At 40.3% G+C, this 21,806-nt stretch overlaps 1 protein-coding gene across 3 annotated transcripts in view; it reads right to left on the minus strand.

The window, feature by feature from the left end:
• Positions 1 to 21,806, minus strand: part of RECK (reversion inducing cysteine rich protein with kazal motifs) — a 145,083-nt gene that overhangs the window by 36,382 nt on the left and 86,895 nt on the right. For all 3 annotated transcript variants that reach the window (XR_010067988.1, XM_063304266.1, XM_063304268.1), the window contains one exon: positions 7,122 to 7,262. Coding sequence is in view for 2 of the 3 variants with exons in the window: in XM_063304266.1 (XP_063160336.1) it covers positions 7,122 to 7,262 (141 nt within the window). In the remaining variant the exon portion in view is untranslated. The remainder of the gene's footprint in view (positions 1 to 7,121; positions 7,263 to 21,806) is intronic.

Raw genomic sequence — 21,806 nt, forward strand, 5'->3', positions numbered from 1 at the left:
TGAGCCATTACAGCCAAGGCCGAGCCAGCCACGCTGATAAGACACCTGGAATCTAAATCACTCTAATGAACTAATGAGCTGGGAGGTGGGAATTCAGGAGTGAGGAATAGCTTGTTTGCAAGACAGGGAGGAGGGGTTAGATCAGAGGGAATGAATTACTTTGAATATTCTGGCGCCAAAACTTTATTCAGAGCTTTGCAACTGTCTTGTGTCAATCAGATTTTAATAAAGAATTCTGTAAGCTTCCTAATGGACTGTCTTGAGAATTTCTTAGGTTAAGACCCTGGTACTGGGACTGTCACAGTATAGGCCACAGCTACAATGTTTTGTTGGTTTGTTCCAGTGGCTTAGGTGGGAGATACCGTACAAAAAGAAAATTTTCAAGGATCTTAGGATCACGGGGGAATTTTGTTTTCTTTTTCCTACTGTACATTTCTATTCTATTATTCCAATCCAATTCTTTTTCTATAGTTTCTTATTTCTGTGTTTCTCCATCTCTAACTTTTGAGTGTAAGCCTTAGAATGGGGATCTGGGGAAAATTCCTGTAGTGGTTTGCAGAGTTTCGGATCCCTGAAGACCAAATCTATTCCTCTTTAACTGCACTCTCCCTTTTCCTTCTCTTGCTTGGAACTAAGGGGGAAGCTGGAAGACTTGCTGCTCGTGTGTTTGTGCATGGACAAATAGATGCATTTCAGAGTATTCTGTTTTTCTCTATCTCGGAAACCGGTCTACTTGGGAGTAATATTGCATTTGTAGTTCTTCTATGCCTCTAATGAAGAGATATTTGTTTTTCCTTCTCTCTTAGAAAATAACAGGTCTCGTCTCCTTTAGAAGATCAAGTTACAGCTCCTCTCAGTGCCATGTGTTTATAGGCAGCTTTGCACTTTCCCAAGCACATTCTATAAAGAAAGCTAGAAGGATCAGCCCCTTTCATATGCATTATCTTCCCTCTGGCCCAGTCTTGCTGCAACTGTAATCTTCCTGTGTCTTACTGCTGGGTCCTACTGGCTGCTGGCCAAGGTTCCAACCCTTTCAGTCCTTGCCAGCTTCTCTTCTCATTTCCGGCTACTCAATTGATATTTCTTCACCAACACACCACCCAAACTGGTGTGAAGTCCTCTGGATCTGGTCTATCCCACACCCATCCTTAGTAATGACTTGGTTCAGTCTCTTCTTTCTTCAGCCAACCTCCAGCTCACCTTCCCTTATAACCATATATTCCGTTCCCTTTTCCACCATATGCTGGGTGTACATAAAATGTGAGAGGGGATGCAGCATATGGAACTGTTTATTTTTAGAATCACAGTCCTTATAAAGGTGCATGAACTGGAGACATCCATAAATGCCAGATGTTAAATTTCCAGCACAGATAGAATATAATAAACTGGATTGGGCTGGACAAAGGCATGCTTCATGCCAGGGGATTTCTTGCAGTTTTGCTCAGATATCAGTAGCGGCTGCTTGCCCTATCTCTGCATTGTAAAGATCCAAGTTGTCTTGTGACCCATCCTACCAATGGCAAATTATGTTCACCCAAGCAACACAGGAGTAGGAACACAATGGGGAGAGATGGTACAAATGGATAAAGATCAGTGTGTGAGATTAAATAATTGTTTCATTTGTCATTCTGTAACCTTTTTGACTTTCTATATTTCCCCTCTAATTAACTGAAGCACACAGCCTTCTCAGAACAGGAGGGCAATAAGACATATTCCTAGAAACCCTAATTAAGACACAAATTAACCACTGAGAAAACAACATGATCAACTATGGATATCTCTGAGCAGTTTGTGTTGCAACTAAGAAATATGTGAAAGGGGTAGCTGTAATGTCATTTGGAATCACTGCCTATGTAATAGTTGCTGACCATATCCTGCTGACCATATCCTACTGACCTCTGAGGTTGGTCAGTGACCGAGATCCCAATATGAACTGAGAGGTGAGTAAGAGTGGGGGAGCTACAGAAAAACAAATAATCTGAATTTTTTAAATCAGATTCTACAATTTTAACCTCCCTGCCTAAAATGAAAAACATTAAGTGAAAGATAACAATAGTTGCTACAGCAGACTTTGGGTGGGCTAACAGAAACTCTTTCATTAACGAAGTACTCATAAATAGTATGGTTGCTATACCATGCAAGCATTGTTCACCTCTTTCCTATCATATATGCAGTCCAAATAAGTGAAATGAAGTGCCACTGAAGCTTTAGAAAAGCAACTAACATCTCCAGATTTTCATGCAGATTTGAGAACTGAGGTCAGTTCAAAGAGGAAAATCCTGCATTGGAATCTGGAAATGCCAACTGTGGTGGCAAAGCAGAAGGAACTAGCAGTGCTGAATGGAATACACAACAGTATTTCTGCTACTTCAATCACTCCAAATTGTCTGTGATGTCAGCAAGGTACAGAAATTAGAATAAGAACCCAAATTTGCCTATTATTTTTGGATATGGTACCTTACTGGGAAGAAGTGGATTTAAGAGAAGAAACCAGGATCTCAAGGAGCATCATACCCCCCTGCTCAACCTCCTTACCAGACAGGCCCAGACCAGGGATTCAGATGGCTCCTTCCCCTGGATCCTGCCTAACAATTCCAAATGGAGGAGCCACCTTGAAGGTACAATTTCCCTCCATAAATTCAGTAGAATCACAATGAGATAAACAATTTTTGGAAAAACCTTTGATACTTATGGATCAAATGGAAATCCAAGCAAAATTTTCCAGACCTTTCTAATGAGTGCTGGGAATTTGGCCTTTGAAACAATTTAGCCATGTTCAGACAAAGCTGGGCTGCCACCTTCTCCTCTATGGAAAAGCATCTGACACCAAAGCAGTTAGAAGAAATATAGTAGATGAAGACTTTTCACAGCAGGTCGCTGAAGACTCAAAAAACAATGAAGATATTATGAGAGGAGATTTCAATTATTCAACTGTTTGTTGAAAGACTAATTTTGCCAAAAGCAGGATATAAGAAAAATTATTGATTTGCCCTGGCAATAATTTTCTCTTTCAAAAGGTGGAGCTGTACACTAGAGGACCTGGCATCTTGGATTGGTCCTTACCAACAGGAAGGAGTTGACTGATATTAAAGCAGTGGGAACTCTGGATGCAAGTGCGCACCCTTAAATTCTTGATTTTAACACATAATTTATTTTAAAAAACAGTCAAATACAAACCATGGTTTTAAGGAAGGCCAATAAACTAAACAAAATGACAATGAAGATACCGTGGGAAGAACACCTTAAAGACAAAGGGGGGACTTCTTGAAAATGGAATTAAGGATACCACAGTCTCAATGCCAATGCAAAAGGAAACCAGCTAAAGAAGCCAATGTGGTTGAATAGGCAGCTCAAGGAGTTGACACTAGAGGAGGAAGCTTATTCAAAATGGAAAGAAGGACTTACAGCTAAAGAAGTCTACAAAACTTCAGCCCAAAAAAGCAGCAATGAGATCGTGAAGGCAAAAGACAGAAAAATGACCCTAGGATAGCAAGAGAGGCAAAATCTAGCAAGAAGGGTTTCTTTAAATATGTCAATAGCAAGAAGACAACGGAGGTGGTGGGCTCATTGCTCGCTTCAGCTGGAGATTTTAAAAGATGACCTTCTACTCAACTTTTATTTTGCTTTTATCACTACACCCAAAGGTGCTTGTTGGTAAGGATGTAGCAAAGAAATTTCTAGCTCATTTGAATGCCTTCAAGTCTCCAAGTCCTGATGAAATACACCCTAGAATACTGAAGGAACTGGCTGAAGAGCTGTCAGGACTTCTGTCAATTATCTCTGAGAAGTTCTGGAGAACTGGGCAGATACCAGAGAACTGGAGAAGAGCAAATTTAGTCCCTCTGCAAGAAAGGAAAAGGAAGATCCCAATTATTATTGAGCAGTGAGCCTAACATTGATTCTCAGAAAGAAGTTCCAGCAAGTATAAAGCAGGGCATTTATAAGCATCTTCAAGAAAATGCCATTTCTAATAGCCAACATGGCATTGTCAAAAACAGATCACATGAGACAAATCTTGTCTCCTTCTTTGACAGGGTAAAAGTGGACAAGGGGAATTCTGTTGCTATAATCTACTCTGGTTTCAGCAAAGTTTTTGACAAGATTCCACATGACATTTTCATTGACAAGCTGTTAAAAGTTGGTCTGAACAGTACTACATTAAAGTGGGTCTACAGCTGCCTAGCTAATTGCACTGACAGTCAGCAGTAACCATAGAGTAGTGCATTGATCAGTTCTGGGGCCAGTATTATTCAACATTTTTATTAATGACCTAGATGATGGGATTAAAGGTAAAGATAAAGGTTTCCCTTGACGTAAAGTCCAGTCGTGTCCGACTCTAGGGGGCGGTGCTCATCTCCGTTTCAAAGCCTTGGAGCTGGCGTTGTCCATAGGACACTTCCGGGTCATGTGGCCAGCATGACTCACGGAACGCCGTTACCTTCCCGCCGAAGCGGTACCAATTAATCTACTCACATTTGCATGTTTTCGAACTGCTTGGTGTGCAGAAGCTGGGACGAGCAACGGGAGCTCACCCCGCCGCACGGTTTCGAACCGCCGACCTTCCGATCGACAGCTCAGCGGTTTAACCCGCAGCGCCACCGCGTCCCTCTATGATGGGATTGACAGACTGTTTATTAAGTTTGTAGATGACAAAACATTAGGATGTCTGACCAATATCCGGGACAACAGACCAAAATTGCAGTCTAATCTGGACAGGTTTGAAGACTGGGCTGAGAGGAACGAGATGTCCTTTAACAGGGAGAGATGTAAGCTATTTAGGGAGAAAAAATACATGACATACAACATGGGGGTTTCATGGTTTGGAAGCAAGTCATGAGATGGACTTGAATGTGGACACTGATAAGAAACTGAACATAAACTGCTACAGAAGGGCTAATGTAATTCTGAACTACCTTACACGAAGTGTTATATTAAAAAAACAAGAAGTCATTATTTGTCTCTACTCTGTACAGTGAGACCACACCTTGAGTATTGTGTATTGTTCTGGGCGCTACATTTCCATAAGGATACTGAGGGTTCAGAGGATGGCAATGAAGTTAGCGAGTGTTCTGTCAGGCCTAGCCCAAGAATGACATAGAAGCAGTCCTGCCAAAGTTCAGTTCTTTATTTGCGTACAGCGTATAGACAGAATCTTGCCAGACTAAACCTTACTACTCTAACCTAATGGATATACCCTGGAAGATTCTAGAGAGTGGCTATTCTGACTCTCTTACTCTTCCCATGGTCCAACTTTGGGCTGTGCTGTCTCTTGTCTCACCCCTCCTCCTTGGAATGTGCTCCCTCCTTCCAGCTGCGTTACTGTAGTCCATCACATCATCTCCCCCTTTGGAGACACATTCCATCACAGGTTCAGAGGAGAGCAATGAAGATGATAGGGATGTGCCCTATAAGCTGAAGGAACTTGGGAATTTCAGTCCAAAGAAAAGAACAGTTATAGGAGTTATGCTCAGATACATAAAGGGAAACTTCAGGGAAGATGGTCAAGAACTATCTTCTGTCACAACAAACCAGAAATAATGGGTATAAGTTGTAGTTATCAAGATTTTATTTAAATATAAGGATGGTAAGATTTGTACAACAGGGGAACAGTCTACCTATGGAGGTTGTGGAATTGCCACTCTTTTAAGAAGAAGCTATACCAGCTCATTGACAGTTTAATTGGTTTTCCCATGCATTACAGAGGACTGGACTAGATGATCCTTGTTATTGGTTCCAACTTTACAACTGCATGATTCTACACCATTTGCCACCTTTTCCTTTTAACTGCATTCTTGAATGGTCCAATTCCTGGCCAGGATGCTGTGAGTCCAGTGAGTGAAAATCAAGATAAAGAGTGCTTCTTGAATTCTACTTGCATGTGTAATCACCCTTTCTGGATGAAGTAACTAGAAGAACCGATGGAACTCAGGTTGATGGTTCTTGCCTTTCCCTCTCAAAAAGAAAGCATATGTTTGAGGGAACTTTATCACTTGTTTGGGCCCGTAGTTCCTAACAGGAATACGTATAAGACTATGGTAAATGGAAGGAGGAAACTTAAGAGATTATTACCTTGTGTCTCCATGTCAAAAATTCTGGATGTAGAGTCACTGATGACAAGTGTTGGAGGGATCAGACACCTGCTTCAGCTGATCTCCATTCCATCCATTAGTCAGGCCTCTCAATTTCCAAGGGAGCAGGGGTGGCCCTGCCAGTGACTCTTAATGGTGTAGTTTGGGGGCACCAGAAGCACCTGAGTGGGGAGGAAGGAGACCCACTGTAGTGGGTGGTTGTGGCTCAGAAAGCTGAACCCCTGCTGTGGTGTTCTCTGATATTTCCTTCTATAGCACTGGGAAGTTATTTTATTTTGCAGGCATGAAGGAAAAAGGAGGACAGGACAGGACAGGACAGGACAGGACAGGACAGGACAGGACAGGACGAGACGAGACGAGACGAGACAAGACGAGACAAGACGAGACAAGACCTGGACAGGTCAGTTCTTCCTCCCACAGTGAGGAAAGTTGAAACGTCTGATCCTACCTACTGGAGCAAGTGAAAGGAACAAGCTTACTGTAGGATTCCTCCATTATAGGAAAAGACAGCATTCTCTATTTAGCACTTACTATCTAGATTAAGTCACCATAGGTTGTAGCCACCAGACAACCTTGATTGAACTCAAAAAAATTAAAAAGAACTAGACAACCAGATTCAATTTAAGGGAGTCTTCACTTTTATCTAAGTAAGATCATGTGGACTATCAGTGTGGAAAGTTTCCATTAACAACTGTGAAGTTGTGAAGTCTCATTTCCTCCATCTCTGCCTGCTAAGTTTAACTAAGTTAAAATGCAAGTTAAAATGCAATTCTAACTTTTTATTTATTGCATTATATTAGTTAGTGGTACTCTATTTTTTATTTTACTGTAAACTATTATGGAATTTTAATGAAATGAAAAGCAGTATATGCATTTTCTAGTCAATAAATAGTAATAAAACTTAGCATTCCAATTTTGAAATTCTAAAAGAAATAGCAGTCCCTTTGAAGAAAGGTACATTCAATAACAAGAAAGGCAAGTGTTATTAGGAAACTTATGGCATTTATTTAGCCTCTAAAAAGTATGGCTTACCCTGCACACAAAAATAGGGAAGACAAGGCTCAAGTGGCTGACATCCCTTTCTGTTTACTTCACACAACTGACTTGCAGCACAGGGATTTGGGTTACAGGGATGTGTAACATCTTCCACAATATTATCCAAAGTACTTGGACCTGAAAAAAAACAAAAAAATAGGGAACATCAACAGTGTTTAAAATCAGACTTGTGAGTTAATTTTTTTAAGCCAATGTGCCATTTTTATTCAGTGAGTGAAAATGTACACATTAAGTTATTTTTAAAAAATAAGATTCAACGAATTTTTTTAAAGAACCAAAATTTCAGCCTAAACTAGGCCATGTTTTGAAGTGCATATCAAGGGGGGTTCTTTCATTCATTCATTCATCCATCACATTTATATAGCTGCCCATCTCACAAACGTGACTCTGGGCAGCATACAATAAAAAACCACAAAAAACAAACAACATTAAAAAACATTCCGTAATTTTAAAAAATCAGTATTATTAGAACACCAGAAGAGAGCATCTTCTATATTACAATGTAGCCATCTCACTGATTCACCATTTCCCTGAGATCCCCAAGCCTGTTGACACAGTCACATTTTGAGCAAATTCCAGGTTACCTAAGATGGAGCCAGTCTCACCTCAAGGGGAATGATGTTCCACAGGGTGGGTGCCATGGCATAAAGGGCCTGTCTCCTGCCAGATGTAACTCCTTAATGGATGGCACCCACAACATACTTCTTCTGCCAAACCTGATGGGATGGGCAGATGTAATCGGGAAGAGGCAGTCCCTCAAATAAACTGGCCCCATGCAACAAAGGGCTTTAAAGGTCAAAACCAGCACTCTTGAACAGGACCCAGAAGCAAACTGGCAACCAATGCAGCTCACGGAGCAGAGGTGCAATGTGTGCCATTCTCGGAGCACACATAACTGCCCATGCTGCCGCATTTTGCCCCAACTGAACCTTCCAAATATTCTTCAAGGGCAGTCCCATGTAGAGTGCATTACAGTAGTCCACTGTGAGCAGAGCTTCTCGATCCAGAAATGGGTGCAACTGGCACACAACACAAAGCTGAGCAATGGCCCTCCTAGCCAGGACTGCTGCCTGCTCCTCGAGCAGGAATCGTGAGTCTAGTAGGACCCCCAGGTTGCGCATTGGGTCTGTTTGGGGTAGTACAACCCCATCCAGTACCAAAGATGGCAAAGTAACAGAACCGGAGGGCCCCAAAACCCAAAGCCAGGTTGTTCCCAATCCAGGCCCCCCAGCCTCCAGGCACTGGCATAGGCCATCAACAGCATCGCTTAATTCACCAGGAGTGGAGATGATCACCCCTTGGTGCTGGATGATCTCACCCAGCAGCTATATAATACCTTTTACCCCTTTGTTTGCTTTTCTTTAGTACTTGTGGTTGTCTTTTGTATTGGTCAGGAGGATAACAGAAGCAGCTTGGACTCCTCCAGTTTCATGGCATTTCCAACACATGTTACTGTACAATTTATCCATTTTGGAAATTACTATTGTTTCTTTAAAGTTTCACATACATTTTTTCATGCTTTTTGTTCTGTTTCAATAACATATCTAACTAACAGATGGTGTTTACCACATGTGGTGGACATGCAAACCCGACCCCCCACAAAAGGATTGCATACGTACAACCATTCAGAGAATTTTAGAAATTAAATTTGAAATGAAATCAATTTTTACTAGGTATAATCCCACAATCCATTAATAAGAAATATCAGTTCCAGAATATCAACAAATGGCGCTTTTTGCATTTATTTATTTATTTAAGCCACTGCCCATCTCCCCCCAAAGGAGGGACTTTACAACAACAACAAAAAGCATTAAAATACCATAAACAAATATAAAGATTAAGCATAAATACAGTATTTATTTTATTTATCAAAATTGTCACTGCCCATCTTGTCTCATTAGAGGGACTCTAGGCGGTTTACAACAAAATACTCAATAAAACAATAAATATATAAAATCCCTTATAAAATTATATATCATTAATAATATAAATAGAAGTAAAGTCCAGATGTCTGAGTCTTATTCAGTCCATCTGGGAGGGGTACTTCAAGGCACTAGCCAACCCCAGGAATGACTCTTCCCTTCCCCGCCCCAGGACAGATGGCAGAGCCAGGTCTTCACGTTTCTCCAAAAGGCCAGGAGTGATGGGGCTAGCCTCCCCTCCAGGGGCAAGATGTTCCAAAGGGCGGGCGCTACTGCAGAGAAGGCCCACCTCCTGGATCCCACCAGATGGAATTCTCTAACAAACGGGGTCCTCAGCATGCCCTCTCTGCAGGATCAGGTGGGGCGGGTAGATGTAACGGGGATGAGGCGGTCCCTCAGGTAACCTGGCCCCATGCCATGTAGGGCTTTAAAGGTAATAACCAACACCTTGAATTGGACCCGGAAGCAAACTGGAACCCAATGCAGCTCACGAAGCAACAGTGTTATATGCGCCCTCCTAGGGGTGCCACAAATAGCCCGCGTGGCTGCATTCTGGACCAGCTGAAGCTTCCAGATACTCTTCAAGGGTAGCCCCTTGTAGAGTGCATTGCAGTAGTCAATCTGGGAGATAACAAGGGCATGAATGACCGTTTGGAGGGCCTCTCAATCCAGGAACGGGCGTAACTGGTGCACAACACGAAGCTGCACAAAGGCCCTTCTGTCCACGGCTGCCACCTGCTCTTCAAGCAGGAGCCGTAAGTCCAAGAGGACCCCCAAGTTATGCACCGGGTCTGTCTGGGGAAATGCAACCCCATCCAGGACGAAAGATGACAAAGTCCCGGATACAGAAAGGCCATTAACCCACAACCACTCCATCTTACCAGGGTTCAGCTGAAGCCTGTTGTTCCCCATCCAGGCCCCCACAGCCTCCAGGCACCTAGAGAGGGCATCACTTACTTCACCCGGGATGGAGATATACAATTGAGTATCCTCAGCATACTAATGATACCTCATCCCATGGTGATGGATGATCTCACCCAGCGGTTTCATGTAGATATTGAATAGGACAGGAGAGAACCGAACCCTGCAGCACCCCGCAATGGAGGGTTGGATCTCTCATCCCCTATCACTACCGATTGGGAACGACCCTGGAAGAAGGAGGTGAACCAGAGTAAGACCAAAAATTAAGTGGGAAGCCTATACTAAACTTGTTCCTGAACAAGCTTCTGAGCAGAAAAAGAGAAATAATCAGAAGATACCTGTCATGATCACCGTTGCGATGCTTGTGACATCGCAACGGCTCGCATGACAATACAGGGAAATGGGTCCCTGGCAGATTAAGGCAAAAGGCAACCATGAAACAAAAAGATAGAAACAGGTGCTGGAAACTAAGTAACAACCAAAGCCAGCGGCGCGGAAGACAAAGATACAAAGTTGCCAAAAGGTAATTGACAAAACAACAGGAGAGACGCGCCCAAGCTGTCAAAGGGATTAAGAGCCTGATCGCTTGGCAATGAATCATTACCATTCAGGAAGGCGATCGAGGCGACGCCCAGGGCACAGGGGGGCTGAACGACTTCTCACCTGACAAGGACGAAACCGGTGGGACTCATGGGACGCACCTGGAATAAGGTGGGGTGGAGCGCTGACCGGCACGGGCTATTTAAATCCCGTTCCGGCGCGCTCCCCTCACTCTCAGCTTTTTAAAGGCATGCACTCTGTTTTCTCAATAAAGCCAGAACCTAAGCCTACGCTAGCACCTGTGTCCTTACTGGTTAGCAGGCAGAGCCTCACAATACCTCCATGCCTACACCATGGAACTTACTGTGTCTGTGGATTGCTACACTGGTCTATTGGTCACTTTTGTGGATGACTTGTGATGGGATTTAATGTATCCCTCCTAGTCCTGCTTGGTCTCTCAACCGCATTTGATATCATCATGGAAACCTATAAGAGCTGGGGTTCAGGGGCATGGTTTCACAATGATTCTGCTCCTTTTGGAGTGAACAGTTTTAATCAGTGTTGGTGAGTAACAAGAGGTCAAGCCCTTGGCTAATCCAATGTGGATGACCTTGAGCTTGGTCCTCTCCCCATAATAGTTATGTGAAACTGCTGGGGGAAATAATCCAATAGGTCAGGGTGAGGTACGATCAGTATACTGATAATATCTAATTATATAACCCATCCTGGGTTGAGCAGGAAATATAGTAGAAATCTTGAGCTAGTGCTTGGGGGTGAGATGGGATGGATGGGATGGAACAGACTTGAATGAAATAAAAATAATTCTGATGTTTGATTTAAGGAAGCCTAATCCTATGTAGGATGCGTTTTCAGTGGCTAAGCATCTAGCCGCAGGCATTCAAGACTAAAGTGGTGAATGGGATTCTGCTGTAGTAGTAGAGCGACCCAAGAAAACATCCACAGTACAGAAACTGTTCAGCTGAGAATTTTGGAGAATCATAGGTTATGCAGCAAAATTTTATTTTAATTTCTTTGAATTTGTAAGTGCTATGCTAAGGATCTAAATATGGATTTCAACTCCATTATCTTGCATCCATTGTGGCTCTGCTGAGAAAATCAATTTCTACACTATTGAGTCCTCATAATTACTGAGCCAACAAGGTTGGAGCCATCTTCTCTGCCCATAGGAGCATGGCGTTGATTCCTCATGTAAAAATGTAAAAAGCAGTTGACCCTATTCTTTATTGATGTGAAATATTTGACTTTACAACAGCATTTGTGAATATCAATACATGTTTTGATCACTTCTGAATGCTAGCTTTGAGTTTATGCTGAGGAAATTATCCATGAGAATCATATTGTCTGAACACTTCCCAACTGTGGGGATAGCACCAACTGTTAATATGATTGTCAGAGGACTGGGCAGGAAAGTCTGTCTGGCATCATCAGGAAAATGATATTCAGTTCTCTATTAAAAGAGGAATTATAATGCACCACTTCTTGACTATATGAACTTAAAAAGGAAAGAGAAACAATTGGAGTAGTTTTATTTATGTATATTTTTAATTTTGTCACCGCCCATCTCACTCAAAGAGCGAATGAATGAAAGAATGAATGAATGAATGAATGAATGAATGAATGAATGAATGAATGGAGTACTTGAATGTGGAACCACACCCAAGGCTACTATCAGCAAAGAATACATGCACAAGATGCACCACTGCTCCTATTTCTTTTTCTTCAGTGAGTGAATAACCTTCTGACTCTTCAGATATCTTTTGGAGAGAAGAAAATTAATTCAAAATCCATGCAGTCCATAGATAGATTTTTCTTTTCTGTGATGGCACAGGTTTTTCTTAGTATTACTGAGAAACTCTGTGTCTCTAAACAGTAAATTGTCTTGGTTAGAGTCAACTGAATTTAGATTACATAATCTCTGATAAGGATATTGCTTTGATTTGGCAAATATTCACCATCTGGAGATATAACTGTCAAAGTTATCATGATTTTTTAAAATACCCTCTAGACCAAGGCCATAGAGAAAGGTAAGGCCCAGTACTGGTAAGCAAATTGACCTGTATGACTGGGCTATAGGAATGTGGAAGAAAACCCTTAATAGGTCTGTTATAATATAAGGAGCCCCTTAATTGTCCCAACGATTTCCACCCTGAACATATGGCTCTGAGCAAATTTATTCTCATACTTCAAGTGTGGCCTTCTAATCCCCTCTCTTCTGGGGAATGACAAAGATACTGTATAGACTCTTAAGAAATTCTGATCTGCTGATGTAAGTTTTATACTCCTAGGACACAACAAATATTGACTAGTTAGATTTGCTTCCCAAATTACTGCTTCTCTGGATTATTGGAAACCTGGTAGGCAATGAATCTGCATCTGGAGAAGTGACAGAATTCTGTATCTCATTTTTATGATACCTAATTCCCAGGAGTCTATAGTGGAGGGTTCCCAACTAAAAGGAAAAAAGTGTCTGCTTGGAGAGGTTGGTATCTGATGCTTGAAGAGCTGGAATATGGAGAAAACATGAGTATAACCATGACAAATAGATTGGGAGATTTTTTAATAAAAAGGTTAAAAGAAGTTTTTGGGTTTTTTTAAATGAATATCTTTTCTTCTGAGTTTTCCTATTTAAAAGTAGAATATGTGGTTTTATTTTTAGTTTCAACAAAGCTGTCTTTAAGGGTCTTGTAATCATGAGGCAAGTGCTTCAAATGGCATTCTGGCCAAGTTCCTATCAATTACTGAGTCAGAGGAAATCATCTGGCAATGATTCACAAAAACCACTTTATACTATGATTATCTAATACTACTGGGAATATCTTCAAATAATTTAAGAAACACTTTATAGAACAGTTCTGCATAGCTTGTTGAAGACAATTCAGGTTCTTAGGTAACTTTTTCAGGCCAGAACCATAAAGAAGTAAGTATTTGCCAGATGAGAACAGATGAAGTCTTTAGTGTATAAATACTTGGACTTACTGGTTCCCTTTCTTGATTTCTGGAATGGGGATAGAGAGCTTAGCATCTGAAGAAGATACATTTTCAAGAGAAAAACCATTCTCATGAAATTGCCAGTGACCAACATTATAGACTATTGGGGAGTAGACAGGAATTTAAACCTCCATATTCCCCATAACAGGGGTCCCCAACCCCCGGGCCGTGGACCAGTACTGTCCATGGCCTGTTAGGAATTAGGCCACACAGCAGGAGGTGAGCAGTGGGTGAGCGAAGCTTCATCTGTATTTACAGCCGCTCTCCATCGCTCACGTTACCGCCTGAGCTCTGCCTCCTGTCAGATCGGCGGCGGCAGTAGATTCTGTTTTGCAGCAACAGCAGGAAAAGTGCTGAGCTCTGCAGCAATGGCAGAAAAGTTGCAACAGAGTCCAGCTTGACAGTTAGAAAGAGTGCCAAAAAGAAAGCAAGCCCATTGGCTGCTATCTCCAAACGATGCGAAGAAAAAAGAATAAAAGGTAGAAAAAAGAGGAACGTGTTGTCAGGGTCAACCGTTCTTCAGGCTCAGCTTCCAGACCTCGCCTCTTAGGATGCAGAACTGGGAAGACCTTCCAAGCCTTGCACAGCCGGACCACCAGACAAGCCTGCCTGCCTGCCTTCGCTGCCCTCAGCCGCTTCCAGCCCTGCCCTGCCGACCCATCCTCCACCAAGGCCTACCTTCCTACACCTCCTCCACTCTCCACCACTGCCTCCATTGCTGCCGCAGTGTAATAATAATAGAAATAAAGTGCACAATAAACGTAATGCGCTTGAATCATCCTGAAACCATCCCACCCCCCGGTCCATGGAAAAATTGTCTTCCACGAAACTGGTCCCTGGTGCCAAAAAGGTTGGGGACCGCTGCCCTATAGGATAAGGAAAGAAACTGTGCGTCAGCAAAAATGTTGTTCTGAACTTTTACTGGCTCTGAGCAGTGAGATGCCAGGCATTTTGATAGCATTTTAAATATCATATACATGTTTTACCTTATTAAGTTATTGTTGGATTCTATTATTGTTTTGCTACGCATTAAGAGAATTTAAAGGACAGGAAATAAAAGAAACAAATAATTACAACTGTGTGCTCAGAGTAATGTGTACAGTGTGAGATGCCATAGTGACCCCAATTATGTATGAACCACAGTGACTTAGTAAGAAGACAGAACTGGGAATAACAAATTTCAGTTCACACCTAGCCATGGAAATTCACTGAATAACTTTGTATCAAACCCTCAGTCCATTCAACCTCACAGGCTTATTGCATGAAAAATTGAAGGAGGGAATGTTTTATCCCCAAAGCTTCTGGAGAGAGGTGAGATAAACATCTAAATAAATACATAGGTACCGAGTTTCAAGACAAATAGAATATACTATCAGGAAGTGGGCAAATTGCTAGACAGATCCTGCAGAGATGCTTGTGTCTGACATGAAACAGTATAAATATTAAAAATAAAGGTTTAATACATTCTAACCCCATCAACCTATTCACATATCCCTGAGTCGCTTCATTTTCAGCACCTTTTACTTGATTCAACCATTCACTTAGGTACAATACAATCTTTTTAGGTTCTGCAATAATTTTTCCCTCTGACTTTTATTATACTGTTGTCCACAACATGCTAGTATATCCACTCTTCAATCATAGGACCCAAGTAGTGCACTTAGCTGCAAAAAAAAATTCTAACTTTCATAACATGGAAAGTGTTATGTGAAAGGGATCTGAACATCAGTGTCTGCCAAGATTCCTTCAATGCCACGTGTTTCTTTTCTTTTAAAAGAGCCTTGTACTGAACCTTTATAGGCCTGAGAAAATGAGTTTGCTCCTCAGAAGGGAAATTTTTATTTTTCCTTATTATATGCCCTCTTTAACTGTACACAATCCCAACCAAACCATTTTTTATAATCCTGTTTCTAGGGAAAAGCTACATTCCCTTAATGAGAACTGTTTTAAGATTGGCAATTAAACTTTCAAACCAATCTAAATATGATGTATGGGATTTACTATCTAGGAGGTGAGCACAAATTTCCAAAGTTTCGGGAGCTAGCATCCATTTACCAACTTCTATTGCATTCTTCTCAGTCCATTTAATTCTCACCTGAGTATTATTACTTTTAAGCACTGGTGGGTAGATTGAGTTTGCTCTTTGAGATTTCCAATGGGATGTCAAGGTTAAAATTACAGGAGTGTGATCACTCCCTAATCTAGAATCTACCTCCATCCTCCATAGGAATTTCAATAGATCACACAAAGTTATCCAATAATCAACTGAGGATCTTCTTCCCAATAAGTGTATTCTGCTGGGTAATACCCTCCTACAGAACCAAAAAAGCCTTAATGCTTTTTGAAGCCAAAACATTGACACAAATTCTCTATGGGGCACAAACAGGAATTTTTTTGGAGAAACAATCACAAGAAACTGTACAAACAAAATTCCTGCGATCAGTTTTAGCTGCACCTGGTGGAACATCAAATGTCCAGTTGAGACTAGAAACAGGAATGCCTCAAATTCAGGTTAGGGCCTGGAAGATGATGTTAACTTTTTGGTTGAAAATTCAATTCTTTCCAGTTGGTTTGACCCCTCTAGTCCTGACTGATAACTTTTCCTTTCCCTGGAAACAGGCGATAGAGCATAAGATGGCTTTATATGGGCTTTCCTCATTATTCTTAAAATCTTTAGGTTATGATTGAGCCAAGCAATTGGTTATTGATAGAATAAGAGATATGGAATTCCAGTTAGAAGTTAATAGGATACCTCTTCACAGTAGAAATCGGGTAAGATGGGGTACATGGGAACCAGCAAGTTATCTGAAAGACCTAACCTTTCCCAAGATTAGAAGAGCATTTTTAAGAGCTAGATTTAATATCCTTCCATCAGCACTCCTGCAAGGCAGGTATAATAAAACCCCCTTAGCAGAGAGAATTTGTACATGTGGCAATAAGGAGGTTGAAAACATCTCTCATATTTTATTATGCTGTAAATATTACAGGGATATCAGATCAATATACATTCACCCCCTAATAGAAAGATTTCCAGAGAGACCAGACAGTTTTTATGAGAACCATCTTCTTCAGGATTTAAATCCAGCCATTACACGTGCAGTAGCTAAATTTTGTGCTGCCACAATGATAATAAGGCAAAACCGGTTAAAGAAGTAGGGATTTTTGCTTACTTTCTTATTTTTATCAATATTTTGCTTAGTTCTCTTTTAATAAATTTTTGAAGATATATTTTACAATATAGTATTATAATATAGCATTACTATATTGGATCTATTAATGTTTAGGTAAATAAATATGTCATTATTGTAATAGGGATCTATAGATTATGTTATAATTCTTTTAATTTACAGTTACCTATATATATAATTGTACTCATTTGACTTACTTCAATGTTATTTGCTATTTTTATTAATCTTATGTTGCTGGTCATTGACTGAATAAACATTATTCCTTACTTACTTACTGAACGTAAGGGACGCGGTGGTGCTGCGGGTTAAACCGCTGAGCTGCTGAGCTTGCCGATCGGAAGGTCGGCGGTTCGAATCCGCCTGACGGGGTGAGCTCCTGTTGCTAGTCCCAGCTCCTGCCAACCTAGCAGTTCGAAAACATGCAAATGTGAGTAGATTCATAGGTACCGCTTCGGCGGGCAGGTAACGGCGTTCCGTTCAGTCATGCCGGCCGCATGACCACGGAAGTGTCTACGGACAAATGCCGGCTCTTTGGTTTTGAAACGGAGATGAGCACCGCCCCCTAGAGTCGGACACGACTGGACTTAATGTCAAGGGAAACCTTTACCTTTACCTTACTGAACATCAGTGTCAACTACAAATTAAACATGAGCTAGCAGTGTGACGCAGTGCTAAAAAGGCAAACGCTATTTTTGACTACAGCTTATAGGAGCACAGAGTCCAGATAACGGGAATTGTTCCACTATACTGTACCCTGGTCAGATTCCATTTGGAGCACCAAAGTGCAAAAAAGGATAGTGACAAATTGGAGTGAGTTCAGAAGAGGCTACCAAGGTGATGAAGGGGTTGGAAATCTTGCCCTATGAGGAATGGTTAATGGATCTGAGTATGTTTAGCTTACAGAAGGGGGAAAAAAAGACTAAGGGGAGATATGATACCAGTTTTCAAACACCTGAAGGGTTATCACACAGAAGAGGCAGTGGACTTAACTGCTTCAGAAAGCAGGACCAGAACTGGTGGGTTAAAACTACAAGGATGGAGTTTCAGGTGAACTATCAGTCAGTAAAACAGTAAAACATTTGTCATGCCACACAAAGTGGCTTGTTTTGTTACTAAAAGTCTTCAAAGAGAGATGTAGGGTTATTTGTCAGAGATGCTGGTTGGTCTACTGTAGATCTTGCACCAAGCAGGGGATTTGTCTAGGATCCCTTCTATGATTTTATGTTTTTTGATAAATATGACCAGGACAATAGAGTGTACAATGATACTTCAAGGGAGAGAATATGAATGGTGTGCTAGGAAACATGCTGAGACTAAATGAGGTAATATTTTGGTGAAGAGATACATTTAACGTTTTTAGAGGGCTGAGAGCTACTGAAGATGGGGCAATATGATGTAAAATATGCAGGTCCATCTCACCTAAGTAGACAAATTTTCTGGAAACCCCGCTCCCCCTGAAGTATTTCCTTTCTGATACTTTAAAAAGCATTAAGCCTATTTTAAGGCCTATGGTACAGTTTTTATGTTTTCATGTCTCAAAATGGTGGGAAACCATATCTCTGATTTTTGCTAACAGTGGTCGGAGGGGACTATGTGGGTTGCAAAAAGAGGTTTGAGGGCTACATATGTTCTTAGAACAGCAGGTTGCCTCTCTCATTCACCGATGAAGCACCTTGAGGTTTCAGACATCAACCAGCTAATTTATATCCTACAAATTGTAACTATAATATCTATCAATACATTTCTGAAGTGAAGTACCACTTAGCCTAAGTGGAACATGCTGAATTCCCAACTTGGAGGACTGTAATTACATATATTTAAATCCCTCTAAAGGGTTTTTAAAACAACAAAGAAATCTATATGACCAATAAAGTGCCTTAGGAATAGAGAAGGAGTTGGAAGATCAACATTATGCTGTCATTAAGATGTCTGAGAACAGTGGGAGGGAAGTTCAGTTTAAGTACCCTTCAATCAAGTTATGATAGAAAGTGGTCCTTAATCTTCAAAGTACTACTTGATGTGACCACCTGATTTTTTTGACATGTTAGATTCATTCACAATGTAGTAAGGCAAGCAAGTCACAAAACACAAGGGGATAATAGATACATGCCTGAACGGACATTTTCAAAAAGTGACTCAGGTTATTGAATATAAATTGTGTCTAATTATGGGCACATTTTTGGAAACACACTGACAAACTAGAGTTATGTTCATTTTTTAAAAATTTTTATTGAAACTTTTAATAAACATAGTAAAACTAATACAAACTACGCTAGAAGAAAAAAGAAAAATAAAAGTTCAGAAGGTGCAGAAAAAAGAAAAACAAAAGGAAAAGAGAAAAGTAGAAGAGAAAAGAAAAAGGCAACAAAGACAAAAATAAGTGGCTTCCAACCTTCATCACACCAAGCATAAGCTAATATGATAACTTTTCACCTTCTTTTAAAGTTACAAATAAAAAAAAACCTCTTCTCCCCATAGCCTTTTATCTATATGCATCCAGAAATCGTCATCTTTTCTACCTGGTTCAGTAAAAGTCCATTAGGAGTTACCAGAAATATCAAACAATAGTTTATCCCTGACCAAATAGTCCAACTTTATATTCCTTCTTTTTGGTTGTCACAATCATAACCGTTAAATTATTCCAATGGCATCACAGGATTTGATCTCTCATCAATCTTTGGTATTCAAGAGGAGTCTTCAAAGCTTTTACCAGCCTACTTTGTAAATCCCATAAAGTAGCACCGTCCAGGATTTCTTGTCACAACTGTTCCATCTCCAGATCCTTTTCTTCCCATAGAGAGGCATCATCCAGAATTTCTTGTTGCAGCTGTTCCATGTCCAGATCCGTTTTTTTATTTCTCTTTTGTATTCCCATTTTGGTAATCTCAATTTTGTTGTCATCCATGCCTTCAAACTCTATAATGTCTATGTCAAGTAAAAGTTTTTAAAAGTTTTTCTCATCATCTTCTAAAAGTTTACCCATTGAAATCTATATCCTTTCTGAAATATTAGTTATTAATATCTTAGTTCAGGTATCAAAAAATTATTTAAGAGTCTTTTAAAGTTTTTTTTTTAAGAAAAAGTTATAGCCAGCTTAGCCATTTTAACTCTTTTCTGCCTGGCCTTTAGTCCCTTCTAGTGTCCATTTGCAATCTTCATCAAGCCTCAGTTCCTAATACGGGTTTAGTTCCATTTCAGTCATTTCCCACAAGTATACTGTTTAATTATATACTTGTTTTTCAAACCTTACAGCAAATATAACTAATTTTCCAAATCTCTCTGGTCTCCCAGTTTAAAACTTTCTTAAATCAAAATCTTTTTTTTGCTTTTTGCCAATTGTATATTATTTAAGTTCTTAAGTCTCTGTTTAAAATTTCTTAAATTCAAAAAAGAAGGTAAAACTCACCAGGTGTCAAATTAAGCTCACCATTTTGAAGGTCTCTAATATCCATAAAGTGTTTAAACTGAACATTTCTGAATGTGATTAGAAAGTGAGTTCAGCTGGCTTAGTGCCCTTACTAAAATCTCCGCCACTGCTGAGAGCAAAGATGTCGTCTCCTTTGACTCCTGGTACTCAAACTCATGGGAGTCCGCTGTTTTACATTCTCCTTACAAGGAGCGGCTGTTCAGAGCACTTGTGAGCAATCTCTCATTCTCTCCTCTGGAGAGCTTTGAAGGATCGGTCTATTTGCCAGTCTTTTGTTCTTCATAGTGGTTGTCTCCACTCATTCGCAGAGTTGTCTTCAGTCAGCCATGACTCACAGTGGAAGCCTCAAACTGGAGCATGTTCAGATGAGATCAATTTAGAATAAGGGGCCAGGAAGAAAGCCTATGAGAAACCCCTGAAGGCAGTGGGCATGTTTACTCTGAAGAACAGAATAGTGCAGACAGACAAGATAGCTAACTTCAGTATCTGAAGGAGTGTAATATAGCACATGGGGCTGGATTGTTTAGAGTTGTTCCAGAAGACAGGACAAGAAACAATGGGTTTAAATTGCAATGAAATAGATTTCAATTGAACACCAGGTAATTTGTCCTAACAGTATGAACTGGTCAATGATGGAATAAACTGCTTTGGGGAGATACAGGATCCTCTTTTGCTGCAGGTATTAAACAGAGGCTGGATGCCATGTGTCAGGGACCCTGTAATAATGGATTGCTCCTCAAGGCTGTGCTAGCTATGAAAGGGTGCCAGTTAAATCTATCTAAAGCTCTTAATTAACTCCCTTAGGAATTTACTAATAGTTACACACCTAGTTACAGCTCAAGTTAGCACACTAAGATGTTAGTGGAAACAATACTGATGATAGCAGAGAGATAGTTAATCTTTGAATTGTAGATCAGTTAGATCATAAAACAATTCGCTACATTCCTTTGAAGGTGGAAGCCAGAAAGGATGGAAGAATTGTAAGTCTGTATGCATTAGCTGATTATGCTTGCTTATTTAAATGACCGGTAAAGACAATCAGAGAAGTATTTCTACCCTTCTTACACTAAGAATAAAGAGAAAAAAATTGGAATGGTTCACAAGAAATGTTTTGTGAGCTGTATTTTGTGTGTTCAGTCCTGAGAACCCATAGCAGTTGTTCTTTGAATCTACTAAAAAGTAAATTTAAAAATCATCTTAAAGGATTATGTGACAAAGTAAAGATAAAAGCAAATATTTTTTAAAAAATATTAACTTATCCCATACGTCTAATTGGACATACATTGTCAAGATTCTTTAAGAAAAATAGCATTCAGATTTATATATACCAAGTTTTCATTTATTTGTCTTAGATAAATTACATAAATCTTTAAAAAGTAGTACATTTTTATGAGATGTACCTCTCCAGGTTTGCTTATTCAATGGCTTTAAATACTGTTAAAAAGAAAAGGGTAGTCAGTGCCACCATCTAACAAGTCCAAACAAGTCCTACTGACTTATTGACAGAATGAAGCAGAATGGAGCAGTTAGGATGACAGGAAAGGACTGTAAAACTGTTACTATTGTATTTTTATTGCCAGATATATGAGAGGTGCTTGAGATTTTGGCCCCCTTTGCTTAAATTGTTTGCTTTCACAAATACTGTGAATCTAGG

Source organism: Candoia aspera, chromosome 4 (assembly GCF_035149785.1).
Source record: "Candoia aspera isolate rCanAsp1 chromosome 4, rCanAsp1.hap2, whole genome shotgun sequence".
NCBI lineage: Eukaryota > Metazoa > Chordata > Lepidosauria > Squamata > Boidae > Candoia > Candoia aspera.